Raw genomic sequence first — 20,463 nt, 5'->3', positions numbered from 1 at the left:
CTGCGAATGCAGTTGGTAAGAGCGGGAAGCCTTAAAAAAAAAAAAAAATGGACATTACGTAGCAGAATGAATTTGGACCTAATTTCGCTAAGAAACTGGCAAATTCATATGAAGTGCCGGCATTGTGTGGAATTAAGAATGCGGATTGCCCGCTTTACCCTAATGGTGCGAACATTGACCTGATTCTGAGTTTCTGGCGAATTATTTGATGTTCAAAGGAATTTTAGCGCTGGTGTCTAATCACGAATTGTACTAGGTTCAAAGGTACCAAATTCTGAAAAAACTAAATTATCAAAATCAAAGCATTGAATAAAACGAAGTAAAGTTTATAGAAAAGTGTATGAGTGGACTTGTGGAACAAATAGGTAGGTAAGTTAAAAAGTTCTTAGTAAAAAGACAATTTTAGCCAATTATGATTAAATATACATGTATTAAATGTAGCAAGAGAAAGTCTTTTAGTGATTTATACCAGATGGTTTTTATACGAACAATAATTTAACGCATATGACAGTAAATGCCAATATGTAATTTTATTCCAAGCCAAAAAATGTAAACAAAAAATATTTAAATAAAGTACTAGATAATAAAAATAATCTATTAGTGATGGTTGGGCCTCCTGCTCTTTAAAGAGAAAACCCTACATAACCTCACATGCAGTGTTCTGTGCTTGTGGATCTAGGGTGTTAAGTAGTTGTGTTCCGCTAGTCACTCGCAGAAGTATTTATCTTTTCTTCTAAATATGGTGAAATAGTAGTAAAGTACTGTAAATACTTTGTTTAGATGGTATGTTGTTATTAGTTTGGAACTCTTTTTTTTGTTTTAGTTTTTTGGTTATTCAAGTTATCTCGAAGATTTTTTTGCTAATTAACACAGTCGGGATAGTAGGTGTGTAGGTTTTAAGAAATTAATAAAATTATTCTACTTATTTTTTCTGCCTTTTTAATTCTTTTAAAGATAAATGTTTTTCAAATGAATAATAGATCCAGAAGCAGTTAATATTCAAAAATATATAATAGATTAAAAAAAGTATGTATCTATTACAGTTTGCAAATCAAAGGTTAAATATTGCATTTATTCAATCGTTGAAAAAACATGTGAGTAATATCAGTATCGGTTTGAACTTTATTACAACATTTTATTTTAATTAGTAATGGAATTATTTAAAATTTCTGTCTCCATTTTCAAAGGTTAGTTTTTGTAATTTTATTATAAAATTATATTAAATGATTTTTTTTTATTGAGTACTGAATATTTAATGGCACAATGGACTTACATAGTTATCAAGGTGTAAAGCAAAAAAAAACGTACGCACTATTCAGTATATTTTGTTGCTATTAACTTTTTCGGTTACCAATCCTACGCAATTTCAACTAAAGTGTTACTATTTTAATCTTCATTTAAAGTCACTTGGATGCCAAACATGTAACAACCCACTTATCTTGAGCTAACGCTGGAACAACTTCCGCGTATTTTTCATATATCATTGTTGAGATGTAATTCTGCAGTACAGAAAGTCGATGCCTTTTTCAATTTACCTCAAAATATTTCATTTACTTCTAAGCACATTTCTAGAAATGTAGGCCATAAATTTCTTTAACTTCGTGAGTCTATAATTCGGTACTCTTGCGACCCCAGTCACTATCTTCTATGATGGGAACAAAAACTCCAAAACCCTTTATTTTTTATTTGTGTTTTTTCCTTCTTTATATGAAGGGAAGAGGTGGTAATCAGAGAGTGCCAGGTTAGCTTTTTGAACTGGGTGATGGAGAAATTCAAAATTTACATTTTTCATTTTTAAAGACATTTGAAAGACGTGTGCGGAATTTTCGGGTTTGAAAAAGAGAAATTTTTAGCCAAAGTGAAGTGTTCGCGTTCTAGATAAATAGCGTGCGGATTTTATCGCTTTGAACATCAGAAACCACTTAGAATGAATCATGTCCTAATCTTTCACTTCAGGGGATGGGTAAATTTGATCCATTGTTTTGTATGTATGGATTTTTAGAAATAAATCCACTGTTACTCCTAGTTAATAAGTAATACAGTTAAAAAAATGTAAAATTAATTAAAATTGACAAATAACGTTTGTAAAGTGTCTAAAACACTAGTGAGGAGGAATCGAATATCGTCCTGACTGATTTGCTACCATTAATACCAAGAAGGAAATATTACAGCTGATTTAGTGGATCTAGAACGAGGAAGGCAGGATTTCGGGGCCTAGGCGTTTAAAATAGGGTGTAGAACTGTGAATCGGGCTGCTAATTCCATCCTTGACCTGTATGTTCTTGCGGTATTAACCACAAATATGAAGGTATTTCAGGAATAACAGGAATGATTCCAGTTGCATGATGAACATGGTGCTCTATACTATTACCTATTCGCTTTGGTAAGACTGGGGGTAAAAGTGTGAGGGCCAATCTCGCCATCCTGGCCTTCTCTCTAACCCTTTCATATAAAAATGAAGGTATGATCGAAGACTCATCAGAAAAGGGGCCAGTACATTGCTCTATCCAAATTAGGCCACCGAAGTGACCTTATTTACAAAAATTAACTTGTGTTGTTGGGTGCCGAATAATAAATTGAAGACTAACATTTCAATTAATTGACAGATCTCCTTGCTGTAACCGGTTTCGTTCAGTTTTCTTCGTTGGGACCATTTGTTCATTTGAATTTTATGAACTTCGCGAAGAAATTTTTGAATTGGAATAATGTTATTGCAGTTTAAAGTTTTTTTTTAAAAAAATAGAAACGTTTATTTTTTTAATCTATAACTGTATTTACCATGTAATCACTTTTAATAACAGAGATCTCACTCACCTCTTTCGTCCATTTACGCTTTTTAATCTTGTCAAAGTTCTCTACATTCTGGAGTCTTTTATCTCCAGGAATTTCTCATAACGCTTGCTCAGGACTTGCTTCTCCCATCAGTTTAGCTTGTGCTTATCCGCTATTGTTATGGTCTGGTATTCATAATCATACTCTCCACCAGGCATCGCAGTTTTTATTATGGTTTTCTTTGAAAAATTTCTATTTTTAGGGAGTAAAAGCGATGTTGCACTTACTTGCCGCGGTGATTTTTGCTTTAATATGTGTGACGGCATTTCTCGTAGCCATGCTTATACATAAGTTCAGCCACGGTCGGTTGGACATGTGGTTAGAATGGGCGATTCTGAAGTTTCAAACAGAGTGATGACAGTGGGACTGTTTGTTTCAAAGTGGGTCGAACGTCCGATGTAAGATAGCTTGAAAGTGTGGTGCTAGATGTCAGGAAGTTAGTTATCCACATTGAACTGTTGCAGCTCGCATCGAAGAAGTCGCAAAAGACATTGGAGAAGGATAGGACCCTGAAGAGGGTAGTACTCTCTATAGTAGTAGTACGGTTGCGTCCAAGTATGTGAACTACTCCCGCCTTCAAAATTATATTGTTTTTACAAGAAATCTGATGATTATTGTGGTCATTAGGTTTTTTGTTTTTGAAAAAAGTAACTCCTACTTATTTCGTTATTGTCTTATGTGCTTTAGAGTCAATCATTAGAAGCGCTAAACAATTTCGTTTTTTCCTGAGGGAATTCCTGATCGGGGCTACCACAATTTTAAAGGTTTTCTGTGTATTTTAGTACACGTGTGTGAAAGAAACTTTATAAGTTATAACCCACAATTTTCTTCACAAACCCGATAAACTTCTGTGATGGATAACGATACAATTCTTGAGAATGATGGTTAACAAAGTTTGCAGAGGAAGGATAAAAACTCTCGGTATTATCTATCAAACATTGCAAATAATCGTGTGTGTTAATTTTTGTCTTCTGTTCTTAAAAAGCCCGCTTATAATTTTTCAGCTAATTGTCGTCGATTTTCAGGACTAGTCTTGCTAGAGACCCCTTATAGTTGACATCCCAGAGTGTTTGTGATAGGATGGCCGTTAACCAATCCTTTGACTTCAGAAACTCATTTTTTTTAAACAAAATTTTTCCGTGCCTTGACTAAAATTATTTATAAGCAATTTCTCATCATAAATTTTCCCTTTTTCGGATAATTTTTTTTTTTTAATATTTATTTCAATTTATTTATTTCCCTTGAACAACACTCCATTGATGTTTTTGCCTTCGAGGCTAATAAAGGTTTGTTTACTACTACTGAACCTACTTTACCTCGTCTTCTTCATGTAGTTCTCAGGAGGAAATAAATATTTCTGAATTTACTTGTATTTTTTTTACATTTGTAAGAATATTTTTATACGATTTTCTTTCTGATGTACAGTGTCTGAAGAAGAAGATTAAAGATGTTCGCACCGACGAATTAAAGTTTCATATTTAGCAGAAACTCGACCTTTTTTGGCCCTCGCTAACTATAGGACTTCATTTTATTATTTTTAAATTTAACTATATACAATGTAAATTGCTTCCATTCTGTTGCTCTTCTTTTTATTTAAAAACTCTCACTTTTGTTTAGTATTTTTTTCTTGACCAGAATCTGATCAGCAATAAATTAATTTATTCTGTGTTCTATTTTAGTGATTCGAAATAATGTAGATGGCCACAAGAAAGCGGTCAAATAAATGGTTAAATAAAGACAACACAGCCTAAGTTAAGCTACTGATAGAAGTGCGATTAATACTAAGGGCTTAAAATTACTTGAGTAAGTGAATATTTTACTATTTTATATGCAGACATATGCATTTATAACTGTTATGAACAGAGATATAGATAAATATGTGATAAAACTACAAAGTTTATTTTCCTTCCAACATCCTCAACAATTTAAAAACAAATAGAAATTTATGTACAATGTAATATTTTTCAAATCACTGATCTTATTGTGATCTTTTATTAAGTTATTTTAAGAGATAATTTTAATCAATATTAAAAAAATAAATTTAGATCTTCGCTAATGAGGTGCAGAGTGTACTGAACTTTGCATTAATTTAATTTAAGATAAATTAAACAATTATTAGTTGAAACTTTCTACTTAGATTACTTGTGACAGGGCTAGTATATGCGATATGACCTAATCATTTTTATCTTTTTGCAGGAGGCCCTTAATATTAATCCTTAATGTCTAACAGTTAATGATCGAACCTGGCACTATTTGTTGGTTAAAAGGTCATGTGACAGATAGAATAGGCCATAGGAGGCATAGCTGTACTTTACAGATTATAAAAATTATCCACTTGTTACAGCCACTAAAATTTATGAGTTGGTTAGTATTTATTTGTATTTATATAAGAATTTTACTCGTTTTTAATGTTAATTATCTGAAATTGGGCTAACGCTCCAAGAAATCTATTTTTTATAATGGAGAATTTGTTTGTGCATTTATATAGTTCTTTATATGAGTAACTTTTGCAAATATATAGTTATAGCCAGATTATTATTTAAAAAAATTAATATTAGCAGGTAGGCCACTTTCCTATTCGTAAGGATTTATTACTAGACGAATTAAATTTTTTCTATTTGAGGATTCGTTTGTTTGTTGTTGCTGCTTTGTGCAGTGGCCATAAAATATTTTCTACTTTCGGAACTTTGGAAGATCACCATACAAGGGTCTATTTATGGCAGGTCCGCTGATCGTTTTACTCTTCACAAATGTGCCTTCTTACAAAATAACAGCTGGAAAGAATTTGTAATCCTTACTCCGAATTGTAGACGATGATTATACTTAGTATTTTTTACAGTGGAAACAAAAAGTCACAATCCGTTGACATAGTCGTCCTATCCGGTACATATTTGTAAATTTAACATGATTTTTGTGCTCTAAAAGTTTTCTTAGAGAATTTTCACTTCTCAGTTTTGTCATTAAAAACATCTCTCTCTATCTTCACTTTCATTCTAATTCTTCTTATTTTATAAATAAGAATTAGGCAAATTAATTATAAGCAAATATGTACTTATTTAGATGAACTTAATAATCGTGATTTTATCTGAATATATGATTGCTATCTAATATTCACAATCGTAACAAAATCTATTTTATAAATCTCGTTAAAACGAGCACTGCTTGAGATTATTGAAACTATCCAAATACTTTCAATGTTATCACTAAATAAATGAGTACGATAAAATGTCATATAGTTTACCTTTAAGGTTCATATAAATCATTTGATAGAAACAGTATTTTTTCAGGTTCCTTCTCTATATAATGGGGAAATTGCTGTCAAAAATATTTGGCAACAAGGAAATGAGAATACTAATGCTTGGCCTTGATGCTGCCGGAAAGACAAGTATCCTTTTAACAATTTGGTTTTATATTACTCCCCCAGACGCTTCGTAATAGAAAGTTGAGATCTTGTCAAATTGTTGAAATTGAAGTTAAAACTTGAAAATAAATGGTGTGAGGTTCTCTGAATTAAGAAAAACTGATGTGAAGTCCTAACTTCCAAATTCTTTCAACCATGTCATTTCCGACTAATTCGAATTTTCCCGTTTTTAATATTATAAAGCAGCACTTATGAAGTAGGAATCATCCCAACTACCTCAAAAGCACTCCTAAATTAAAATTTCTAGTAAATCAGTTTCTATAAAATAATATTTTATCAAAACTGATTATTTTTATAGTGAAAATAGCAAAAATAAATTAATAATAATAATAAAAAAATACCATTCAGTAAAGTCGCTTATCAAACCAGTGATATATTTTGAAAGTAGATTCATTCGAGTCTAGCATTCCATTCCATTCAATGGAGAGGTTCCCACTGAGTGAATGAAAATTAGGCTTTGTAGAATGTTTTCAGATTCAAGTTTTAATTAAATTAAGCCAATTGTGATTTCAATTTTTTCTTATTAATAAAATGTTTCCTTAACTTAAAAAACAGCTATTCTCTATAAATTAAAAGTAGGGCAATCAGTCACAACTATACCTACAGTTGGTTTCAATGTAGAAACTGTTACTTATAAAAATGTAAAATTTAACGTTTGGGTAAGTGATATTCTTTCACATATTTGTTCATTATACTTGCATGTTTTAAACTGACCCGTTGGACAGTTGTATAATAGTTGTTCGTATAAGCGTACTCTAGAAAATTAATATCGCATATTACTCTCTGATAGATTGATATACTTACCTCGCATTGATTGTGCTTATGTGATTCCTTTAGGATGTTGGTGGTCAGGATAAGATAAGACCACTCTGGCGTCATTATTATACCGGAACACAGGGACTTATATTCGTTGTAGACTGTGCAGATAGAGATCGTATTGATGAGGCAAGGCAAGAATTACATCGTATTATCAACGATAGAGAAATGAGAGATGCAATTATACTTATATTCGCTAACAAACAGGATCTTCCTGATGGTAATTACGAATTAAAATCATCTTTGTGTAAATGGTATCGTAGAATGTAAATATTGCGTAAAAATCTATGTACCTGAAATGTTTTGTGGGTAGCATGATTGGAAAGCAGTAAGTTGCAAGAAACATCTTTTTTTTTTACTCTGACGAAGCCTTGTAGGCTACTCGGATAAAGTGTACCCTAAGGTTTTGCCAAATACCATTGAAAACAATGTGTATCATTCTATCAAATGCATGCAAACTACTTTAATTTTTATTTTCGTTCGCTATTTTCTCATTTCCTTGACCAAATTTTGCCTGAACAATATTTTTCTACAGCTCGCAAAAGTAGGAAAAATGAGTTTTGTTGTTTAAACTTTTGAACCCTTGTAGCAAACTAATACACAGATTCGTCTTTAGACAGACTTTATCAGATTATAGTGCAATAATTAAAGAATGGGAAGGATATATAATAAAATATGATTATCCAATTTAGAGATAAAAGTCCCCAATTATGGGCAAACTTAATTTTACTAACAAACATCGTTCCAAAGATTGGTGTTTTACCGTGAAATCCCAGGTTACGGTTGGTTCCATTTAAGATAATGATTCGTGTTCTAACTACCAAATAAAGGGTTTTGATAAACAATCCACAAATATGATTTGCTGAGCAATAATAGAACAAAAAAAATTGTCTTCAAAGGTATGGTTAACTCTCAGCTCCTAGTTTATGTATTCACAGCCTCAATGAAAGTTACATCAACTTATATCTAGCCATAAGGTGTACTTTTGGGTCTGAAAACTCTTTGGAAGTTATCTTCTAAAGCAGGGATGGCCAACCCGCCAAACGCCTTGTGGCCCGTAAGATCGATCCTAATTTTACAAAATTTGTTTATTATCTCCAAAGTGCCCTCACAATAAGCCTCTGTGGTACCGTAGGGTATAGGTCCCGTCCCGCTATTGTAATCCTAATCTCCAAATGGATTTGATTGACTTACAATGATTGATAGATTGAGGGAGCTATGAAGTCACAGAGAAAAAACTGTCTGCGTTTTTCTGCCAGCCCAGTACAAGCACTACACTGTGCTAATTTGAACGAATTGTACAACTGAAATTTCCTGCTCATTAGAAAAGAAAATTTGATGTCTTCAATTTTTATCCAGGGGACTCTCCCCAGAACTGGCAGATTTGCTTCGTGGATGTTACTGTAGACCAATTTGGTTGCAGCAGCCTCTTAACAATTTAACCATATAGGCCCCCTGGGCTTTGAATACCATAAAGCTTGATCCCCGCCCATAAATATTTGCAATAACACCCATTTTAATATTTTATCATTATACATAAATATACTAAATATTTATACTAAATAGTGGACTTGATATTTAATTGAAAAATTAATACCTTTTAATTGTATTGCTTGTTGCAGCAATGAAACCTCATGAAATACAGGAGAAATTGGGTCTTACACGTATTCGGGATAGAAACTGGTACGTGCAACCTTCGTGTGCAACCGCTGGAGACGGACTATATGAAGGTCTCACCTGGCTGACGTCTAATCATAAACTTTGAGCGATATTCTATTTTCAAAAAACCGTAATTAATCAGTAATGTATGTTTTTTTAAATAATGAAATTCCTGAAAGAAAATTAAATTAAATTATTTTTTGTGTTAACATGTTAAATTTTTTTACTTAATAGATAGTGGATTGGTTCTGCGTTACGCGAAATTTTGAAAGATCTTTTCCGCTCTTCTGTTTTTCATTGTCGATCTGTTTCAGGGGTGTTCGTCTGTCTTCAAAGATCTCTTGGATAAACAGTGTGATATCACTGTACTGCAAAAACACTTAATATACATATATATCTTTGTGCTAAGATGTTGCCATTGCAAGTCAGGCTTGTATTCTGCATTTCGTTTGTTTTCTTATGTACAGAAAGGGATTATTTAAATCGCGGTGCTTCTAAACATTAAAAAAACTCCATTGTTCGCGCTAAATAGACCAAGCTTTGTATAACCATGGTGTATATATTGTTTTCATTTCTTAAGACGCGTTAACATTTGAGGCCACGTGAGGACATAGAAAAAGCGTCATTTGTAGAAAACAAAAAGAAAGTATTAAGGGGTCGTCATAAACTACATAATGACCTTGAGAAATTTAGAGGGTTGACCAATATTTTCATGACAGTACAAGGAGAGGGATATGCTAACATAAGTATTGTCATGTAATTCTCTCTCTTCAGTTGGCCTCTATATTTATTAAACCTGACTCGCTAAAAAAAAATGTTCTGTTGGATTAAAAACCCTACTTCAACGGGTATGCTGTACCGCCGCTTGTGGTAGTACAACCAACACTGCTATTTATTACTTAAATGAAATTTGTGCCATGTTCCACCATTTAGTCACTTAAGTGCAATGATCTTAAATAAAAGTTATTGTGATAAAAAGATTTGTCAATTAAATTGTAATTATTAATTATGTAACAGTCGTACGATTCTTCCCATCAGATTTTTTTTTATACCGTTTGTTCATACAAAAAGATCTACTACTACTGTGTAAAATTTCTTGCTTGTAATCTGATTTTGTGAAGCGCTCTAGTTGACTACTTAATAGTATTTTATTCTGCTGTAGTAGTTATCATTACTGATTTAGTTATAATTTGAAGTTCGAAGAAAATTTGTAAGTTAGAACGTAGAGAACTGTTGCAGAAAGTTTTTTCCGTTAAAATTCTTTATTTACTTTCTCTTTTTGGCACTTAATAGGTAGTATTGCCATCGTGACAAATTTTTGAGATTGCTTTCACTGGCATACACTTTTTTTTTTTTAACCTCGAATACTAATATCACATAAAAAGGCTTTTCACTTATTGATAAGAAATATTTTTTCCAGGATTCTTGACAATTGGACACCCCTACCGTTAAGTCTTAGCAGAAACTTTTAACTTACAGCCCTAGAATTTAAGAAAATTGGTCAATTATTATTGTAATAATTGCTTCAAGAAAAATTTGTGAGTGTTTCACATCAGGTTTTTTTTTCTGTTTCTGTCTGATTACAGGAATATATTTGGAGAAAGTGAGCTCTCCAAGCATGAGTATAGTTGATTTTTCCAGACTATTCGTAATCACGTCCAAATGAGATTTATCAGTTCCATTGCCTTATAGAAGTATTGGTATTGTATTATATTAAAGCACAATCTAATATTAATTCCTGAATGCTTGTTTTTTGTTTTGTTTTTGCTCATGAGAAATTTTATAAAAGCAATACAATACAAAAAGTATGCCCGGGTTTCATACTTTTTATTTTTTTTTTAATTACCTGAAATTTCTTATGGTTTTTATAATTCAATGCAAACACTGTAAAGAAGTTTCCTTGCCAAATTTCAATATTGGACATTATTGCATTTAAAATTCAGTTGAAAAAACGAACAAAGAACAAGCAATAGTTAATGCAAAACTATATTCGTTTCAGTTTCTTGTTGACTTGCATTAGTTGATTATGAATGTTTTGATTAGGTTACATGTCTTTAATTTTTTTGTTTTGTTTTTTGAATTTCCAAGCGTTTCTGCTAGGATGGGTGCCTACTTCAATAGATTTGTTTTGATGTGTTACATTTAATCGAATTAGTGATATTTGACTATATTATCATTTTACGTATATTTTTGTTATTTTCTTTGTCTACAATGGTTGAGTTTGGTGGTATTAAAAGTGTAGGAGTATCAGTTAGAGGCAGAATGTACTGTTATATATATTATGTATGTACATATATTATCTACTTCTGCTTTTCAATTTCATATGAAAACAATATTTTTTATCATCAGTAAAGTGGATTGAAGCTATTTTGAATCCAGAATGTGGTAAGTGTAAGTGGGTTGTATGAAATAATTCCTGGCCCGGCCAACACTATTCCTCTTATTTCTTACTTCTTTGGAATGATTTTGGAATTTGTATTCCACATAACAATGGATAAAATTATAGTCAGGTATTAAAACTGTCCGGTAGGACAGTTGTATAAGGGTTGATCGTCAAAATATGAGAAGATATTAAAAAACTAAGTAAAAAAACATAAAAGGATTTCAGTTAGATATGGCGAAGTGCATCCAATTAAGTTCGTTATTATTTTTGAGTAGAGAATTCGTCAGCTTTTATCATTCAAGTGGACCACCTATCGAAGATCTCTTCCACCCATTTCCTTCTGTTTACATTTCCATTATCTGTGTCTGGTCTTCCCTGCTTTTTTCTTTCCGGAACATTTCATTTTTGGAGGTTTTCATCCGAGCTTTTTTATGGAGAAATTCTGTCAAGATGCCCTTACTATTGAGTGTGAATGTGTGTGAGTATATATATGTGTGAAAAGAGTGTATAACGTTAAGAGTATATAACAGCCACACATGCACTTAATCATGCTTCACATCACAACACAACAGTCTCTGAAGAAGGCACCAATCCGCGAGAAAATGTTTACCCTTACTGAGAGAGAAAAAAAAAAGGAAAAAATATATAGCTTTATTCTTCTTATAAGTACATATTTCAACCAAGACCTTATGCTTTAAAAATGTTGACCTTTTTTTAATCTTCCCAAATATATAACATTTTTCAGTCAGATTTAACTTTTTTCTTCTTTTTTTTTTGCCATAGATAATTCCTTAATGTAAACAATTTTAACTCACTTTGTGGAATAATTTGTTCAAATAAAGATTGGTATCTTTGATATCCGAGCGCCAATAACCTCACTTAACGCGCCTTAAATTAAAAAAAAAAATGTGGGTAATAGTTTGTTAATGCCTTCTAACGAAAAAGTTTCTTTAGAGGGCTTTATATACTAAATTTTTCTGTGTTGATCCATTTTTTGGATCCCTTTTTTACTTGTACCTAAGAAGGCTGACCACCTCCTCTCTAACTTGAGTTCATGGTGCTTATTGGGTTAGGAAACTTTTAGTTTCTCATTTGAGATTTAAATAAGTACCAATAAATACAAAAAACTTAAAAAGTACTGAAAAATGTTATATCAACAATTATGAGCAAATGGTTCTGTTAAATTATTTTTCTCTTATAGTTTATTTACTTGTTTAATTTGTTTAAAACAATATATGTTTGTTTTTTGGTAGACGCAAATTTAGAAAAAGATACAATTTTCTTTTTATGTAACTTATTGTAAGATCTCCAATAAATTTCATGTACAAATCTTGTAAAAATAAAATTTAAAAAATTCAGAACATTTTTGAAATATTGTGGTATTATTATATTTGAACAAGAAAAAACAAAAAAATTCTTATTGTTGAAAGATAAAGTAGCTAGGAAAATGGCGCTATGGAATGTTTTATAATTTCGACATAGTTTGCCCTAAATAATAATTATTTTTATTATTTTGTACATCTCATTTATTTGTTCATTATTATTTTATTTTTTAACCACAATTGTGTCAAGTCAAAAAAAAAAAATGTAAGTATAACACTTAAATAATGTATCATATGTGTAATATATTTAGGATAAATTTATACTTTTGTTCATTTAAATACCTGTGTTAATTTCTAGCTCAGGTCAATTATTTAATATATTAAATAGATTGTGCACTAAGTTGCTGGTTTATGATCGAGAATTAACAAATTGTTTCAAACTGGTCAAAAACAACTTTTTTTTTAAATCATAAGAAGAACTGTAACAAGAAAAGCTTTTCGAGGATTTACATTAATGCTTACATTCGCAAAAAAAAAAAAAAAAAAAAATGCGAGGAAATATCTAATATCAAAATAATGTGACTGATTAAAAAAAAAAAAAAAATGAGAGGTTTAATAAGTATTCAAGAACTTTTGAGGTTTTATTTCTCTTCCTAACTTTCGATCATGTACCTACTAGCGAGCTTCTTTACCTTCCCAGTATTAGCGGCAGATGAGTTGGTGTTAAGGTCTTAGTCTAACATCTTATACAGCTTTTTTAAGATTGACTGCTCTTAAATAGTAATGGACTAAAACGGATTTCAAATCAGAAACTAAAATTGCAACAATTCGCGAAATCGACAATAACTTTGTGCACAACCTACATATTTAAGAAAACCACCAGTTGAATAAAAATCACTTTTCACAATTTGTATTTTATTTATTCACTCTTTTTTTTCATATTTATTTATTAAAACATTTATATTTAAAAAAAAAACAATTAGAAATGTAATGTTTAATACATTCCTTGTTAGAAAAAAATTGCTTGTATAAAGAGAAATAAAGAACTTATTATTTATAATAACGTAAACTACATTTAGAAAATTCATAGGTTTTTATTGATTGATGGTGGTGCAATAATTAAAAATTAATAATTTCATAATGAATATAGTTTTGTTGTATATAACTGCGTATTATATAACTGTCAATAAATTATATAATTAAAAAAATAACCATCACCAAAATTTTCATTGGCGAAGGCAATACTTCTCGTTCCCTGTTCATGAATAATGGTATGGAACGTTTACTCCTAATTGGTAATAAAATATTTGGAGTTCATGTGCACAGGTTGTGCCCGAATATTCTTTTTTTCAAAGAGTTTGCACAAAATTCAATGTTTCTTCTGCTTCTAGAACGTTTCGACATTCTTACTTATAATCTGATTTCTAAAGAAGTAAGAATTACATGCTATACGAATATTACTCAATTATGTTCATTCATTTAATTGGAAATAAGCTGCCGCCGTCCTTTACTACGATTGATGGACAGTGATGTATGAAACGACAGTGCAATAACTTTTTGCACAATCTTGATATTTATGAAGAATACAAGTTTGAAAATATCTTTCATCTATATTTTAATTATTCACTCTTTTTCCATTAGTATAAATAAAAACTAATTTGAACTTACTTTTAACTATAATATGACCTCAGATTTGGACAATTTAAAAATAAAAATTTAGAGTTTACATTCACGTAATTTCACTGATATACTCCAACTGAATGTCAATGTTATTTGAGTTAGACCTATAGCATGCTGATATTAAATGTTCATGTCGTAGTATTTTATGGCTTTTAAAGGAAACGACAGATGTATTAGTGGAAAATGTATACAAAGAGATACGAAAAATCTTTGATGCCACATTCAATAAAATCCAGAATATCCGAAAAATTTATTTATAAAAATGATTGTTTCCGTTAAGCGATTTCACCGTAGCTTTATTATCTGATCCCGAAGTAGGATTATCAGGGTAAATCTAATTTGAACTTTAGGTTTTTTAGTGTGCCGACCTCAAACAAAAATTAACTTTTGAAACCAAATTAATTGTAATCCAAGGAATAAGTAATAAAATCAAATACTTTGAAAAAAGGTTACTTATTATTTTCACAAACACATTAAATTACAAATTTCATAAAAATGGAATGAAATAGCGACAGTATGAAGCGCAAAGACGAACATATACAAAATCATGCACATAGCTCTTTAAACTAAAGATTACTCAAAGTAATAAAAAATAATTTTTAAATTAAAATACACAAAATTTTTACAAAAAAAAAATTGAAAAAAAAAGAATGGTATTCAAAGAACTGTAAAAAAAATAAAATCTATTCTCTATTTTCTTAAATAGGTACATTGAACATGGACAAACCAAAATAACTGACTAGTTAATGCATTACGCACTTTACAAACTTTATTAGTAAAATAGGAACTCCTAAATCACCCATTTAGCAATAATAAGTTAGTCAGTGAGAAAGTACCTCACTACATATATTATAAAAATATCAAAAATATTTGGTACAAAATATTTATTTAAATGCAGCAAAATAATGCTTATTATTTCTGAGCCTCAATTACATTGAACTTAATGCAATTTTTTTTTTTTTTTTTTAATTCTAAAAAGGAATACTGGTGAGAAGCACTTTTATATTTTCTCTTACTGCTCCATTTCATACAAATACAGATAATGAAGATCTCTTTATTCTAAACAAATATTTGTATTAATTATTTTATATTATCCTAAATTGGAAAATAGATAAGAGAAAGGCATGTAGTAAGAGCGTGAAATGGTTAGTAAAAAGTAAGTCTAAAGAATACCTGCGCTTTACCAACATGTAACGTGCAACACAATACATCTTGGAACCATTCATCGCTCACACAGTACATACTTCCGAAAAAAGATATAAAATACACATGGAAACGATACTTCGTAAGATCCATAAAACTACCTAAAATATCTGTCGGTTGGTTTTTATCACATTAAACAGACTAATATAAACTATAAAAGAAAGGGAAACGAACGGGAGCACCTTGACTAAAAGTTATTAAAAAAATAAATAAAATAACTAGGCTAGGGGACAACAGTATCCTCTCTGAGTCGGACGGGATTAGGAGTTTTAATAGTGCTGACACTCATTTTAACCCAAAACTGAACGAACGGCCATTACTGAGTGTCCGGATTGTTAAGAGAGGGTGAAAACAACAGTAATCACTGTCTGGGTTAGCAAAATAGCAATCAATTTGGTCAAAAAATAGAATTAATATGGTTAGAACGGTTTAATTGTTCAGAAAATAGTTTGTATCAACCAAATAATTTTTTTTTTTTTTGTGAATTAAACACGATTATGAAGACTTACAATAAAAGAAAGATTGGTGAGTGACTTGAAGAGAAGTGTTAAGTTACTTTGTAAAACCGAGACGGGGTCTGAATGTGGTGCTGAGTACCCTTCAGCGCCTACATAAATCCTTCTACTTCGTCTGACCGTTTGCAGTTAACCTAATCTTGCACAATGCTGAAGAACACCTTTTAAAAAAAAAATTGTCTGAATAAATACCACTAGAAAAACTCGGTAATCCAAAAAATATGTAAAGAAAAGAAAGCTCAGTTTGGTTTAATATATGTATACACATGGTTGCGAAATTCTGAACCTAATGACTGACGGTATACCGTCACATTTAAAAACAAACTCTTAAAAAAAAGTCTTAGAAAAAAACAAAAAACAAACCGAAATCATTTCGGTAAAAACCCTCTTTCCGGTTTTTCAGGACAAATTTTGAGTTCTAGCGAGGACTCTAATGTATAGAGGAAATAAGCCTTTATAAAATTCCAACTTTTATAAAATCAGGTCTTATATTACTACAGATTTTACATGATTGATTCAAAACTTTCTCGGACCATGTATTTTTTCCTGTTGAAATCTTTAACACTGCCTATTATACAATAGCTTAAAAAAAAGTAAACATTCACAATATATTCTGTTTTATGATAAAAAAATTTACATCAACTTTGGTAAATAATACTGAAAATTCACGTTAGTTTATTACTAAATTCTTACCACAAAACATTTGCAACATTCAGGTTTTTTTTACAATCAAGCAAAAATTTTGTTTTAATGCACGGTAAGTGTACTAAAAATGGTAACAGTATTTAAAGATTTACCAGATTGATACAAAAGTTTCTTGAGCATGAGTTGACCTTTAAATTTAGATAAAAAAATTCAGAAATGTGGACTGGGCAACTTTGTACTAAAAAGCTCGATAAAAGTTTATTGAAGTCAATAAAAGCTAATAATTTAGTCAACTTTATATTTAGTAATACTGAAGCCAATCGTCATGTCTGACAATCCATTAACTCAGTACTATATTTACACTTCGAAAATAATGAAACAGCGCTATTATGATTCGTAGAGCTGCCACAAAAATTAAAACATTGATACGGCATTCAAATTTAAAATGCATAAAGTATCTGCTTTTTAAATCATACTGCTCTATGCACAACTTTTGCATCAACCTAAAATATTATTAGAATCGTAAATAACTCAGAAGTTGCTTTTTTCTTCTGCAAACTGCAAAACGGTTTACATAACCCTGCCAACTATGGCCTTATTTGTAGATTAATTTCCAAAAATAGTACATAACTGAAACAAAAATTTTATTTTTTAATGATGTTTTTTTCTTTAACAGTGTGATGATGTAACCATTATTAAATTAAAATGTTTAATAAAGTAACACTATTAATCATCACATGTAAAGAAAGCGTATTACTTTTTGCAATAAATGAATGAATTTTAAAGTAACGGTGTTTGGATATTATTGATTTGTGACAAAAAAAAAAAATTGAACTTAGTTTTACTTGAATTAACAAAATATATATATATAACAATATATAATAAATAAATCTTCGACCGTAGGACAAGGTCTTTCTTGAACTTTATACCAATAATACACATGCACCTCAAATAAATAATTAAGATTATATGCAAAGAAAGTAAAAGCCGTTTTTGTGAAAGCCTGTATGACTGAGAGTTCGGCTCTTCGGAGAAGACAACCTGTAGTCTTCAAGCATACTCAGCAATCCCTCTTCAAACTCCAAAGTCTACTTAAACAGACTGGGTTAGAAAAGATGCTATGCTGAAGCCACTCTTACCCAGTAAGGTGTAATGTTGAACGGATCCAAATAAATTAATCTTACCTTTGAGTATTTACACAGAAAAAGCCTATCAAATAAATTCATCCATTTCAGTATCAAAGTCAACACACCATTTAGGCAAAATCCAAACATCCAGTAAAATAAATAGTTAATACACAGAAAGCGTTCATTTTTCTTGTTTTTCAAGGATCTTCTGATACTTTTATGACTTTAATAGGTATTGGCGAATAAGTGTTTGTCAGGTACGATTCATCTGGTGGCAGACTCAATGCAGATTCTTCTTCTTTACCTATGAACATTGAATTTCTGATTTTGATTTATTAAGCAACTAATATTTTGAGGATATAAAAATTAATATGTACATAGGTATAACAAGGAAGCGTACAAATATACATAAGTATATGCGTTCATAAACGAGTATATAAACTACCTGATATGGTAGTTGGGCGTAAAGCCTGCCTAAAAAAATATACATTACTTTACTTTATATAATATATATCGTATATTTCTCCTTTTATGGAAGTGGACTAGTGCCCCTGGAGGATTCCACCCATAGAATGCTCAACATTGGTATCTCCAACACTCACGTCGAATACAGCCTGCAGTGATGATATGTGCAATAACTTAGGTTAAATGTATATAATCGGATACTATCTTTGAGCTTGATGGACTTATTTGTTTTAGGGAGAAAAATATTTATTTATTAGCCAGTAATCACGCATTTTCAGTTCAATAATTTCATTTTAAAATTAGCAAAAAATAAACTCATAGACTTGTATAATAATTTAATAAAAACCAAAATAAATAGAATAAAATGTGAATCGAATAGAAAAGAGGTTCATTAAAAAAATACGTACTATATGCGACTATATCGCCATAGGTGTAATTAATCCGGCACATTGTGTAAAGTGGACATGGCGACCAAAAGCAGCAAACAATACACACTACTGACAGACAAATGCAGAGCAGCATCACAAGTATCGAGATCATGATCACCAAGCTAGAAAGAAGATATTTATTATTATGATTTTTAAGTACCTCAGCTGTGTCTGAAGTAATATATTAAAACTCAACTCATACGACTATTCTTTTAGCACTTCACATAAGCTAACAAACAAGCCAAGTAAAATTAAGGTATAAATTTAACTTTTATTTATTATTGTCAAAACTAGAAGAAATGTGGTCGTCAGAAAAATCCTCATAAAACTCCATTTCCAGTATCCTGAAAATTTTGCATGAAACAAAGTTTCTATATACCAAAACAAGTGTACCAGTTATTAGATAAGAATATGATTGGGTCAGGTAGCGTCCTTCTCAACACTCTTCCCTCCCTCGTACTTGCAAAGTAATCACACTGAACTCCCAGATTTCTCATAACTCTTGTAATGTGCCATTTCCAGCCACTTCTTCAAGGATTTTAGCGTACCTGCAGGTTTAGTCTAAAAGCCTTAACTCTGAGACCTGTTATCATTCACGCAATGCACAAGGCCTGCAACGATAGTTGATGCGAGCAGATCCCTACATTCTATACACAAATAGTGACTCTATAAGGGGGAGTCACAATTGACTTTAGGCAGAAGTAAATTTGACATGACCGTCACTCCCTGTAACACTAAGAAAAAGTAAAAAAATTCAACCCTAACTACACATTTTCTACTTACGAATCACTAACGGATGCAGCCCCGGACGGAGTACAACAAGAAGCTGTTCCATTCACCCAACAACAAACCGTCTTCTCCTTCTGAGCATGAGACGGAGGACAGTTGAATGTAGGTACATCGTCTACTGCACAAGATTCAGCATCTATTTTAACATACAATCCATTGTTATCTTACTGGCAATATTGCTGAGATACCAACATACAATTTCTAATGTGTAAAAGCTCCTCCAATCACTATCAAGGCATTGTTATTATTAAGCCACTTATACAACCTTTCAAGGCTCTCGATTAATAAGCAAGCAATTCACTCTTTGTAAAAATATTTTAGAAAAATCTATAGTGAACAAATTAAATGCACTTATTTTCGAGATTGACCAAGTGTTTTTAAGCACTATAGTGAGGGCTATTGAAATGGAGGCAGAGCATCAGAAAATGGGGACTGATTTTTAACCAATAATACTAATTATATTGATATATATTGATTGATTATATTGTTGATATTGATTAAATCATTGTTAAATGAAAAATGTATGGGAGAATTATATGAGACATTAGGATACACAGACATTTCTTGATTCAATTCTAAACTACTTACTTGCTATTAACAAAATGCTGTCCGAAACAACAGCAAACAAAGTACACAATAATGTTAAATCTGAGCGGCTCATTAATACTGTTAATAAAACACAACCTAGTAAACTACAAATTGCCAGTCCAAATACAGTAACTATACGACACTGAAAGATACTAACTCAATTGCCGTAAACTAGTCAATTAACAAAAATCGCAGTGATGCCTAAACATGTGAACATTATACTTCTTAAAGTTCTTAAAATCTTTCATAAAACTCCGAAATTTTATTAAATGTTTTTTTAACAAAAAAAATACCAGTTAGTTTATAAATATATAACAGGAGTTATATAACAGGATTATATGATCTGTAGTTAGTGTCACCATGGGCAAAGCGAACCAGGCGCCACCCAACAGAATTTTGACTTCCCCTAACAGCTCGTATGTGGAAATAGTGCCATTTTGTCAAATTTTCACTTTAAGTTTTTTCAGAAATACTTTTCAAATACTGAATACAGAAAGTTTTTATAGCGCATAGTCTGTACGTGATAAGTATGTCTCAAAACTAATAAATCTTATAAACTTCAATGGTATTTCGTTTTGATACTATTACTT

General features: G+C 31.0%; 2 protein-coding genes across 9 annotated transcripts; one reads left to right on the top strand and one right to left on the bottom strand.

Annotated features, from left to right (window-relative positions):
* The first annotated feature begins 624 nt into the window (after positions 1-624).
* On the top strand, positions 625-14,765 carry Arf6 (ADP-ribosylation factor 6). Of its 5 annotated transcripts, none has more exons than XM_074142849.1 (9): positions 647-783; positions 1,044-1,187; positions 4,512-4,635; positions 5,029-5,196; positions 6,120-6,217; positions 6,809-6,912; positions 7,091-7,289; positions 8,692-8,874; positions 10,149-14,765. In XM_074142849.1, exons 4-8 carry the CDS (start codon positions 5,066-5,068, stop codon positions 8,832-8,834), a joined length of 675 nt encoding a protein of 224 aa, XP_073998950.1. In that variant the 5' UTR covers positions 647-783; positions 1,044-1,187; positions 4,512-4,635; positions 5,029-5,065; the 3' UTR covers positions 8,835-8,874; positions 10,149-14,765. The 5 variants fall into 5 exon arrangements, with proteins under 5 accessions (XP_073998953.1, XP_073998952.1, XP_073998954.1 ...); XM_074142850.1 differs by lacking the exon at positions 1,044-1,187 and adding an exon at positions 824-885 and having other exon boundaries at positions 668-742; XM_074142852.1 differs by lacking the exon at positions 1,044-1,187 and having other exon boundaries at positions 625-783; positions 10,315-14,765.
* Positions 14,766-15,040: 275 nt separating this feature from the next.
* On the bottom strand, positions 15,041-20,062 carry LOC141461649 (uncharacterized). 4 transcript variants are annotated; one of them, XR_012462983.1, is made up of 5 exons: positions 19,874-20,062; positions 19,280-19,421; positions 18,476-18,618; positions 17,661-17,907; positions 15,041-17,564 (listed from the first exon to the last, which is right to left on the bottom strand). XR_012462983.1 is itself a non-coding variant. In XM_074142854.1 (4 exons), exons 1-4 carry the CDS (start codon positions 19,944-19,946, stop codon positions 17,801-17,803), a joined length of 465 nt encoding a protein of 154 aa, XP_073998955.1. In that variant the 5' UTR covers positions 19,947-20,062; the 3' UTR covers positions 15,041-17,800. The 4 variants fall into 4 exon arrangements, 1 of the variants encoding a protein (XP_073998955.1); XR_012462982.1 differs by having other exon boundaries at positions 15,041-17,106; XR_012462984.1 differs by having other exon boundaries at positions 15,041-17,106; positions 17,729-17,907.
* Positions 20,063-20,463: the final 401 nt, after the last annotated feature.

This window comes from Rhodnius prolixus, unplaced genomic scaffold (genome assembly GCF_049639745.1).
Source record: "Rhodnius prolixus isolate KJV_2025 unplaced genomic scaffold, Rpr scaffold_12, whole genome shotgun sequence".
Taxonomy (NCBI): domain Eukaryota; kingdom Metazoa; phylum Arthropoda; class Insecta; order Hemiptera; family Reduviidae; genus Rhodnius; species Rhodnius prolixus.
Note: the sequence above shows the minus strand (reverse complement) of the source record. Positions and strands in the feature narration are given on the sequence as shown.